This window comes from Entelurus aequoreus, linkage group LG20, assembly GCF_033978785.1.
Source record: "Entelurus aequoreus isolate RoL-2023_Sb linkage group LG20, RoL_Eaeq_v1.1, whole genome shotgun sequence".
Taxonomy (NCBI): Eukaryota; Metazoa; Chordata; class Actinopteri; order Syngnathiformes; family Syngnathidae; genus Entelurus; species Entelurus aequoreus.
In genome coordinates, this window is record NC_084750.1 from 16790064 (window position 1) to 16802193 (window position 12130).

General features: G+C 40.6%; 1 protein-coding gene across 1 annotated transcript; it reads left to right on the top strand.

The window, feature by feature from the left end:
- Positions 1-132: 132 nt before the first annotated feature.
- LOC133636405 (SWI/SNF complex subunit SMARCC1-like) lies at positions 133-10492 on the top strand. The gene is made up of 5 exons (XM_062030396.1): positions 133-171; positions 2291-2425; positions 9828-9951; positions 10027-10101; positions 10177-10492. The coding sequence occupies exons 1-5, from the start codon at positions 133-135 to the stop codon at positions 10242-10244; spliced, it is 441 nt and encodes a 146-aa protein (XP_061886380.1). The 3' UTR covers positions 10245-10492.
- The last annotated feature ends 1638 nt before the right edge of the window (positions 10493-12130 follow it).

The following is a 12130-nucleotide window of genomic DNA, read 5'->3' on the forward strand; positions in this document are numbered from 1 at the left end:
TTTGCATTTTAATTAACGTGGGATTATTTTTTGTATTTAGAAATAATAGTACCAACTTTTTTTTTTTTTCTCCAACATTTGTGGCACTGGCGTGGCGCCCCCTGATGGACGGCGCCCTTAGCATTTGCCTATATGGCCTATGACCCTGATCCCGTGTCTCCCAACACCGGGGTCACACCCGCTCATCTCGCAAACGCCCATTGCATGACCCCATAAATCATGGAGCTGCAACAATGCATGTTTCTTCATTGTATTTATATTGGGGGAGGGGCTCTTAAAAAATGTGGGGAGCGTGACAGAAAACAATGAAGAACCCAGTGGATAACACACCAGGGCAAGTGTAAGAATCATATTATTGTGTGAATGCTCCAAAACATTCACACATGTTTTTCTACACCAAAATTAATCTATTTATTATTCAACTTCTTCTTCTTCTCCAGATTTTGGCGCGCTCTTCCGTCCAAATTTTTCACCCGTTTCAAACCCTTCCAACTTCAAAGTGTCCAGCCTATTCGGGAATCGCAGGCTTTCCCATGACAAATTCCAAAAATTCCCAGATTTCCCAGAATTCCAGGTTTTCCGGGACATTTTTCCCCATTCAAAATGAATTGGCCATTTTTTCAAACTTCCACCATTTCCACATTTTGTAACCGATTCAAACCATTCCACCTTCAACACATTTCACCATCCTGGAAATTCAAACAACTCTTATTCCAAGTTAAAATAAATTCCAGGATTTTCCAGAATTCCTGGTTTTCCAAAGCCCTATTTCCACCCATTTTTTCTGGCGTCTAGCCCTTCCACATTTTTCCACAGATTTCAACCGTTCCACCATCAAAACATTCCTCTTAATTAGGACAAAAAGTTGTTTTTGAACTGGAAAAATTCCTCGTTTTCCCGAAATTCCAGGAATTCCTTAATGCCATTTCTCAATTCAACATGTTACTACTTCAACATTTCTTGACCGATTTGAAAAATTCCAACACCAACACAATTGGTGTGCGGAAATACGACCATATCACACCAATTCTCAAATCCCTTCACTGGCTTCCTGTTCCACTCAGGATTGAATACAAAGTCTCCCTACTAACCCACCAATGCCCCCCTCTACCTCAAAGAACTGCTCACCCTCAAATCCTCCACACCAGTGGTCCCCAACCACCGGGCCGCGGCCCGCTACCGGTCCGCGGACCGATTGGTACCGGGCCGCACAAGAAATAAAAAAAATAAATAAATTAAAAAAAAAAAAAAAAATATATATATATATATATATATTTTTTTTTTAATGAAATCAACATAAAAAACACAATATATACATTATATATCAATATAGATCAATACAGTTTGCAGGGATACAGTCCGTAAGCACACATGATTGTATTAATTTATGTAAAAAAAAAAAAAAAATTTTTTTTTAAATACCCCCCCCACCCCCCACCACCACCACCACCGGTCCGTGGGACACATTTTCAAGCGTTGACCGGTCCGCAGCTACAAAAAGGTTGGGGACCACTGCTCCACACGACACCTCCGCTCCGGACAGGCTAACCTCCTCCAACCTCTGAGGACAAAGCGACGAACAATGGGAGACCGGGCTTTCTGCTCCGCCGCTCCCAGTCTGTGGAACGCTCTCCCTGACCACCTGAGGGCACCACAGACTGTGGATGTTTTTAAAAAAGGCTTAAAAACCCTTCTTTTTAAAAAAGCCTTTTTTTTAAAAATATATGCATACTCATTCTAGCTATTAGGCTGTCCTAGTTTTTATTTTTATTATCTTTTTATTTATTTTAATACACTGTAGCACTTTGAGGTTGTAAAGTTCTTTTTACAAAAAAAAATCTATTATTATTACTAACCATTCAGAACATTCAAGTTTTTTACCATTTTCAAAAGTTCCCGCTTTTCCTGAAATTCCCAATTTTGGGGGGGAAATTCCCATTGAAATCAATGGAACATTCTTCAAAGTTCCACAACTCCCACATTTTTCATCTGATTCAAACTGTTCCAACTTCTAAATATTCCGCCTGTTTGGAAAATGGTGAGCTCGACTTCGACAATTCGAAAAAAAATTCCAGGATTTCAGTTCAACTTCAGCATTGGAGCATTCACACACAATTCCTTCAGGAATTGCCTCATCTAGTTATTATTGTTGTTGCTTTCCTTCCCCACACTGAGTTCATTATTCAGTTACATTTGATTTGTCACACCCATTTTAATCTTATCTCCTTCGCTTTTCTCATTTCCCGGGGCCACGTCGGTGCCTAACATTGTCCCCGCTCCCCTCACGCAGCATTTGGCGGCGGTGGAAGAGCGAAAGGTGAAGTCTCTGGTGGCGCTGCTGGTGGAGACCCAGATGAAGAAGCTGGAGATCAAACTGCGGCATTTTGAGGAGCTGGAGACCATCATGGACCGCGAGAAAGAGGCGGTGAGTGAACCATGCACCAGGAATATTGTTTGTGGCCCCGGTTCGCGCTTTAATAAGCAGCCTGGTGAGTATTGGAACGCAGTCGTCCCTCGCCATGTCGCGCTTTGACTTTGCGGCTTGTAAAGGAGACTATGAGGGTATTTATGTTTAGATTTAGAAAGTTGTAAACAGTTTTTTTTGGCATTTCTAATGAATATTTAGCAGCCAGACCATTTAACAAACAATAAGTCAGGGCTTACTGGATGTGGCTGTGGGAATGTGTGCATAGAAGACACAACCAAAAGGAATGCAGTTCAAATATGTTCATAATTAAATATTAAGGAATAATTTGTAATTAATTGGAGATCGCCATTGATATTTTGCATTTTGACATAATTTGGGATCTGCCTTTTTTTTTGTTTGAACAGAATGACATCAGCAGATACAATATATACATACAGTACAGGCCAAAAGTTTTGACACACCTTTTTCCTCATTTAATGTGTTGTCTTTATTTTCATGACTATTTACATTGTAGATCAACCGCGAAAGCCTGGAAAAAATGGGTTTCAATTAGAGATGTCCAACAATGGCTTTTTTACCGATATTGTCCAACTCTTAATTACCGATTACGATATCAACCGATACCGATATATACAGTCGTGGAATTAACACATTATTATGCCTAATTTTGTTGTGATGCCCCGCCGGATGCATTAAACAATGTAACAAGGTTTTCCAAAGTAAATCAATTCCATCCATCCATCCATTTTCTACCGCTTGTCCCGTTCGGGGTCGCGGGGGGTGCTGGAGCCTATCTCAGCTCAAGTTATGGAAAAAAAATGCCAACATGGCACTGCCATGTTTATTATTGAAGTCACAAAGTGCATTATTTTTTTTAACATGCCTCAAAACGGCAGCTTGGAATTTGGGACATGCTCTCCCTGAGAGAGCGTGAGGAGGTTGAGGTAGCGGGGTAGGGGGTGTATATTGTAGCGTCCCGGAAGAGTTAGTGCTGCAAGGGGTTCTGGGTATTTGTTCTGTTGTGTTACGGTGCGGATGTTCTCCCGAAATGTGTTTGTCATTCTTGTTTGGTGTGGGTTCACAGTGTGGCGCATATTTGTAACAGTGTTTAAGTTGTTTATACGGCTACCCTCAGTGTGACCTGTATGGCTGTTGACCAAGTATGCCTTGCATTCACTTGTGTGTGTGAAAAGCCGTAGATATTATGTGACTGGGCCGGCACGCAAAGGCAGTGCCTTTAAGGTTTATTGGCATTCCGATATTATCGGACATCCCTAGTTTCAATAAATTACTTTTATTGAAATTTTTTTACTAAATGCATTCGTTCTTTCAATTTAGACGGGGGGAAAAAAATGCACATTTCATACTTTGATATTATGTGATCATGCCAAGTATATTATTATATACTGTATTGCAAAACTATTTTTGTGAGTTAAAAACAAATAGTTCAATATCTGCTTGTCACCTTTATTTATGTGTTCAAAGCAAGTTACGCATAAAAAAATCTAATAATCAAATGCATATGCATTTCGATTAATCATAGGTTACCCGCATGCATAATGTAAATTAATTTTTTTGAAATAAGCCATTACTGCGAGGTGGCCCTCAATGAAAATGAGTTTGACACCCCTGGTGTAGATTGTCACATCAAAACTATGAATGAACACATGTGGAGTTATGTACTTAACAAGAAAAAGGTGAAATAACTGAAAACATGTTTTGTATTCCAGTTTCTTCAAAATAGCCACCCTTGGTTCTGATTACTGCTTTGCACACTCTTGGCATTCTCTCGATAGTCACCTGAAATGGTTTTCACTTCACAGGTGTGCTTGAAGCTCATGGAGAGAATGCCAAGAGTGTGCAAAGCAGTAATCGGAGCTATTTTGAAGAAACTAGAATACAAAACATGTTTTCAGTTATTTCACCTTCTTTTTTTGTTAAGTACATAACTCCACATGTGTTCATTCATAGTTTTGATGTGACAATCTACAATGTACATAGTTATGAAAATAAAGAAAACACATTGAATGAGAAGGTGTGTCCATACTTTTGGCCTGTACTGTATGAAACCAGTATTTACAAAAAAATAGTGAAGTCTATAGTAATAACCACTGCTCAGCCCATTTGCCCGACACCTGAAACATTTTTAAATTCATTTATGAATAAAAGTTACTCTCATTGTCAATAATTCTCCCCAAATACGTTTTGATATCTGACAGGTCATTTATTTGAGTTCTTAGGAGAATTCTTCTCTGGTTTGCTTTTACAGTACAGTACGTCTCCTTTGCCTACCTGTACCTGTCAAAACAAATAAAGTAAGTTTCTTACAAGTATTATTATCACTGGAGGACGAGGAATAGGTAAACATGCTTCACTACACACCGTAGGAGGATACAATAGCTCACCGACGTCACAATGTAAACAAACGCCATGGGTGGATCTACACCTGACATCCACTGTAATGATACCAAGTGCAATAGTGTATCTAGTCGATACTACTTTGATTACATCAATATTTTTTGCTTTTTGAAAAAAATTCATATTATGTTTATAAACTCAGTAAATACGTCCCTGGACACATGAGGACTTTGAATATGACCAATGTATGATCCTGTAACTACTTGGTATCGGATCGATACCTAAATGTGTGGTATCATCCAAAACTAATGTAAAGTATCAAAGAAGAGAAGAATAAGTGTTTATTACATTTTAACAGAAGTGTAGATAGAACATGTTGAAACAGAAAATAAGCAGATATTGAAGTTAAAGTAGCAATGATTGTCACACACACACTAGGTGTGGCGAAATTATTCTCTGCATTTGACCCATCACCCTTGATCACCCCCTGGGAGGTGAGGGGAGCAGTGAGCAGCAGCGGTGGCCGCGCCCGGGAATAATTTTTGGTGATTTAACCCCCAATTCCAACCCTTGATGCTGAGTGCCAAGCAGGGAGGCAATGGGTCCCATTTTTATAGTCTTTGGTATGACACGGCCGGGGTTTGAACTCACGAATAGGGATGTCCGATAATGGCTTTTTGCCGGTATCCGATATTCCGATATTGTCCAACTCTAATTACCGACACAGATATCAACCGATACCGATATATACAGTCGTGGAATTAACACATTATTATGCCTAATTTGGACAACCAGTTATGGTGAAGATAAAGTCATTTAAATTTTTTTTTAAAATAAGATAAATAAATTAAAAACATTTTCTTGAATACAAAACAAAGTAAAACAATATAAAAACAGTTACATAGAAACTAGTAATTAATGAAAATGAGTAAGATTAACTGTTAAAGGTTAGTACTATTAGTGGAGCAGCAGCACGCACAATCATGTGTGCTTACGGACTGTATCCCTTGCAGACTGTATTGATATATATTGATATATCATGTAGGAACCAGAATATTAATAACAGAAAGAAACAACCCTTTTGTGTGAATGAGTGTAAATGGGGGAGGGAGGTTTTTTGGGTTGGTGCACTAATTGTAAGTGTATCTTGTGTTTTTTATGTGGATTTAATAAATAAATAAAATAAACAACGATACCGATAATTTCCGATATTACATTTTAAAGCATTTATCGATATTATCGGACATCTCTACTCACGACCTACCCATCTCAGGGCGGACACTCGAACCACTAGGTCACTGTATTAACAGTAAATGAACAAGTGGATTAATAATCCATTTTTACAGCTTGTCCTTTATAATGTGTACAAAATAATAGGTGTATAAATGACACAATATGTTACTGCATACGTCAGCAGACTAATTAGGAGTCTTTGTTTGTTTACTTACTACTAAAAGACAAGTTGTCTAGTATGTTCACTATTTTATTTAAGGACTAAATTACAATAATAAACATATGTTTCATGTACACTAAGATTTTTTGTTCAAATAAAGCCAATATTTCTATTTTTTTGTGGTCCTCTTTATTTAGAAAAGTATCAAAATACATTTTGGTACCGGTACGAAAATATTGGTATCGGGACAACCCTAGCCATGACTAAGGAAGGTTGTTTGGATTGGGTCATATAAGTGAATGCTGTGCTTTTCTCATTTCAAATCCAAATTCGTGGTTATTGACCTAAATTTACTCGCATTAGCGGCAAAATTGCTGCAATCAGACTCAGCCAGTGAAATGGATTATTATTAGGGTCCGCCTGTACCCTGTACAAAGGACTCCCTTATTCTTTCTTCCGCACCGTTGCGCACTACTTTGCCCCCCTTAACATGCTTCAAAACTCACCAAATTTTACACACACATAGAAAAACTGTGACAGCACACTTTAGTAAAAAAAAACCTAACCCCAAAAATCAAAACTGCTCTCTAGCGCCCCCTAGGAAGTAAACTGCCTCTAACTCCCACTAGGAATGTCGTAGAGACATGAAACAAAAACCTCTATGTAGGTCTCACTTAGACCTACCTTTCATAATTTAACATCAACAGGAAGTTGGCAAATCCCCCTTCAAGACAAAAATGTACTAAAAACACTCATTTTTGCCTCTTTGAGCTGTAATTTCCCCCCCTTAAAATATTTATACACTCTCCAAAATTCTCACACACATCGGGACTGGTGGAAATTGCGATCTAAAAAAACCCGAACCCAAAACTCAAAATTGCGCTCTAGCGCAATTTTTGAATAAAACCGAGACAAAACTGCTTTTTAGAGGAAAACTCAGACAAAACTGCTTGTAACTTCCGGTAGGAACGTCTTAGAGACATGAAACAAATACCTCTATGTAGGTCTCACCTAGACCTACATTTCATAATTTAACATCCTCGGGTAAAAATCAACAGGAAGTTGGCAAATCCCCCTTCAAGACAAAAATGTACTAAAAACACTCATTTTTGCCTCTTTGAGCTGTAATTTCACCCCCTTAAAATATTTATACACTCTCCAAAATTCTCACACACATCGGGACTGGTGGAAATTGCGATCTAAAAAAAAAACAGAACCCCAAAACTCAAATTGCGCTCTAGCGCAATTTTTGAATAAAACCGAGACAAAACTGCTTTTTAGAGGAAAACTCAGACAAAACTGCTTGTAACTTCCGGTAGGAACGTCTTAGAGACATGAAACAAATACCTCTATGTAGGTCTCACCTAGACCTACATTTCATAATTTAACATCCTCGGTAAAAATCAACAGGAAGTTGGCAAATCCCCCTTCAAGACAAAAATGTACTAAAAACACTCATTTTTGCCTCTTTGAGCTGTAATTTCCCCCCTTAAAATATTTATACACCCTCCAAAATTCTCACACACATTGGGACTGGTGGAAATTGCGATCTAAAAAAAAACCCGAACCCCAAAACTCAAAATTGCGCTGTAGCGCAATTTTGAATAAAACCGAGACAAAACTGCTTTTTAGAGGAAAACTCAGACAAAACTGCTTGTAACTTCCGGTAGGAACGTCTTAGAGACATGAAACAAATACCTCTATGTAGGTCTCACCTAGACCTACATTTCATAATTTAACATCCTCGGGTAAAAATCTACAGGAAGTTGGCAAATCCCCCTTCAAGACAAAAATGTACTAAAAACACTCATTTTTGCCTCTTTGAGCTGTAATTTCCCCCCCTTAAAATATTTATACACTCTCCAAAATTCTCACACACATTGGGACTGGTGGAAATTGCGATCTAAAAAAAAAACCGAACCCCAAAACTCAAAATCGCGCTCTAATAAAACCGAGACAAAACTGCTTGTAACTTCCGGTAGGAACGTCTTAGAGACATGAAACAAATACCTCTATGTAGGTCTCACCTAGACCTACATTTCATAGATTAACATCCTTCAGCAAAAATCAACAGGAAGTTTGCTATTCCTCCTTCAAACAACATTTTTGTTACAACCGGTCACCAAACATCAAACGTTATCTCCTCTGAGCGCGTTTGTCGTTTCGGCTTCAAACTGCTACAGGAGAGAGATTGAACCCTTCTGATTAAAAGTGGACGAAAGCGTTATGATTAATAGTACGGTTTTCATTTTACGAGCCTTCAAAGACCCGCGGCACTAAAGTTGCTCATTTTACGCGCCTTCAAAGAAAACAACCACTGTGCCGCGACACCTAGGAAAAAGACACAGACACAACTTCCTCTAACTCCCAGTACCAATATCGTAGAGACACGAAACAAAAACCTCTATGTAGGTCTCACTCAGGACTACCACTGGACAAAAGTATTGGGACACCTAGGACTAGCACCTGCCAAAATGCGGACCCGACCAACGCTGCTTGCAGCTTTAATTATTACTATTATTATTATTCCGCACCTATGCGCGCTACTTTGACCCCCTTAACAAGCTTCAAAACTCACCAAATTTTTTACACACATACAAAAGATCTTCGAGAACACTTTAGTCAAAAACCAAACCCCAAAAATCAAAATTGCGCTCTAGCGCCCCCTAGGAAGAGAACCTACTCTAACTCCCACTAGGAAGGTCGTAGAGACATGAAACAAAAACCAGTATGTAGGTCTCATTTAGACCTACAATTCATAATTTCACATCTTCGGGCAAAAACCAACAGGAAGTTGACAATTTCCCATTTTAGACAAAAATTTACTAAAAACACTCCTTTTTACGTCCTTGACCTCTAATTTGACCCCCTTAAAATACTTCAAAACTCACCAAACTTCTCACACACATTGGGACAGTTGGAATTTAAGATCTAAAAAAAAAAAACCGAACCCCAAAACTCAAAATTGTGCTCTACATAATTTAAAAAAAAAAACAGAAAAAACTGCTCCTCAGAGGAAAACTCAGACAAAACTGCTTGTAACTTCCGGTAGGAACGTCTTAGAGACATGAAACAAATACCTCTATGTAGGTCTCACCTAGACCTACATTTCTTAGATTGACATCCTTCAGCGAAAATCAACAGGAAGTTTGCTATTCCTCCTTCAAAACAACATTTTTGTTACAACCGGTCACCAAACATCAAACGTTATCTCCTCTGAGCGCGTTTGTCGTTTCGGCTTCAAACTACTACAGGAGAGAGATTGAACCCTTCTGACTAAAAGTGGACGAAAGCGTTATGATTAATAGTACGGTTTTGATTTTACGAGCCTTCAAAGACCCGCGGCACTAAAGTTGCTCATTTTACGCGCCTTCAAAGAAAACAACCACTGTGCCGCAGCACCTAGGAAAAAGACACAGACACAACTTCCTCTAACTGCCAGTACCAATATCGTAGAGACACGAAACAAAAACCTCTATGTAGGTCTCACTCAGGACTACCACTGGACAAAAGTATTGGGACACCTAGGACTAGCACCTGCCAAAATGCGGACCCGACCAACGCTGCTTGCAGCTTTAATTATTATTATTGAAGATGGAGGTGGTGTGCAACACTTCCATGTATTCCTAGCACTTATTTGTTTTGCAGCTGGAGCAGCAGCGCCAGCAGCTTCTGACGGAGAGACAGAGCTTCCACACGGAGCAGCTGAAGCAGGCGGAGATGAAGATTCGCCAGCAGAGGGAGCAGCAAGGCTTCACCACGCCGCTTTCAGGTGAGGACACCAACGATCTGGTGGTGTGAGGAAGTGAAGCTGCGCTCTGACATCGCAGTCTCCCTCTGTCCTCAGGTCAGTCTTTAACTAGCCGCGGAGGGCACATGCCAGCTGGGGCCTCACGACCCTCAGGAGCGCCCAATGGCACGTGTGAGCATGGCGTGCCGAGGGTTCTCGGGGCCGACGCCACCCACGCCGTTTTAACCGCTTCTTTCCTCGCCTCAGATCCCACCCCTCAGCTCGATGGCGTCACGGCGGCTCAGCCCCTCCCTCCCGCTTCAAGTCACGGCTGAACGGACGGACACTTAAATGTGACGTGTGTGTGTGTGTGTGTGTGTGGGTCAAGAACGACAGCATTGATGGTCAGAACCTTCCCGAGTGCCCATTTGCAAAGTTCATCAAAAGTATGTGAAATATTTGTGTAGCGTGTCCGAGTCGAGGAATCTTCAGATTTAACTCGGCTCATTAAAGTTGTTTTTTTTATAATGAAACCAACTCGTCCGCCAGTCTAATTAATGCAAGGATGCTCAAAGACTTATGTTTTAGTTTCACTTTCTCTACCTATGTCGTGGTCAGTGAGGACGTGCCGACATGTACAGTAGAGGCCTAACGTTTGGACACACCTTCTCATTCAGTGTGTTTCCATGACTATTTACATTGTAGATTGTCACATCACAACTATGAATGAACACATGTGGAGTTATGTACTTAACAAAAAAAGGTGAAAGAACTGAAAATGTTTTATATTCTAGTTTCTTCAAAATAGCCACCCTTTGGAGTGGGGCTATTTATTTTTTATTATGGAGAAATTAGGTTTTGATCCTAAATGTATTTCTTGGGTTAGAGTCCTGTCCGAGACTCCGCTTGCCTCCGTACATACTAACGGCATCCGTTCAGCTTACTTCCCTCTCCAGCGTGGGACCCGGCAGGGATGTCCGCTTTCACCCTTGCTGTTTAATATAGCCCAGGGGTCGGCAACCCGCGGCTCCGGAGCCGCATGCGGCTCCTTGACCACTCTGATGCGGCTCAGCTACATACATGCCGACCCCCCCGATTTTCCCAGGAGATTTATGGATGTCAGTGTCTCTCATAAATTACTCCCAGGGAAAAATTAATCCTATTTACACTCTAATTACTAAATAAAGGGCGTGCCCTAATTGCACTGCAGTAATTGTCCTCTATAGAATTTACATACAGTGTGCCAGTCCAGCCACATGTTGCATGTTGTTATTACTTGCACACACAGGAGCCAGCAAAGCATACTTAGTCATCAGCCACACAGCTTACACTGACGGTAGCCGTATCAAACAACTTTAACATTGTTACGTTACAAATATGCGCCACACTGTGAACCCACACCAAAAAAGAATGAAAAACACATTTCTGGAGAACATCCCACCGTAACACAACATAAACACAACACAACCATTACCCAGAATCCCATGCAGCCCTAACTCTTCCGGTCTACATTATACACCCGCTACCACCAAATCCCCCCACACATCAACCCCCCCCCCCCCCCCCTCTCCGTGCGTTGGTTGAGCGGAAGAGTTAGGGCTGCATGGGATTCTGGGTATTGGTACCGTCAGTGTAAGATGTGTGGCTGCTGAGTTAGTACGCCTTGCTATCACTTACGTGAGCAAGCTGAAATTGCATTCTACGTGTGGTCGAGCAGGTACACTGTCAGGGCAGACTGTAGAGGGCGCCAAATACAGTGTCATCATGCTCTGATATTCGGGAGTCTCCCGGGAAAAGTGAGAGGATTGGCAAGTATGATGCTATCAAGCGCCATTAGTTCAAAACTCGCGGGCTGCACTAACATCAAATTTCCACATTAAAGTGCGTGCCGGTGCGTGTGTCGGAGACCCCTGGTTAACATAGCACAAAGCATTTAAGCTTTGTATGCAGTGTTTTTCATTTTAAATTTTTTTTTGTGGCTCCCATTACTTTCTTTAATTTGTGAAACTTGCCAAAATGGCTCTTTGAGTGGTAAAGGTTGCCGGCCCCTGATATAGCCATTGAACCGCTTGCTATTTGGCTTAAGAATTCGGAGGAATTTAAGGGTATCACTCGTTTCGGTCGGGTTCATAAGCTCTCCCTATATGCCGATGATCTTCTGTTGTTTTGTTTCGGACCCCTCGTCCTCGCTTCCCCATATACTATCGATTCTAGATCAGTT

Bases quoted from the DNA above. Each gene is read 5' to 3' on its own strand.
- LOC133636405 (XM_062030396.1), top strand. From the start codon at position 133: ATGGCCTATGACCCTGATCCCGTGTCTCCCAACACCGGG. The intron at 172-2,290 runs GTCACACCCGCT...CCCCTCACGCAG, and splicing joins CCGTGTCTCCCAACACCGGG to CATTTGGCGGCGGTGGAAGA. The intron at 10,102-10,176 runs GTGAGCATGGCG...TCCTCGCCTCAG, and splicing joins AGGAGCGCCCAATGGCACGT to ATCCCACCCCTCAGCTCGAT.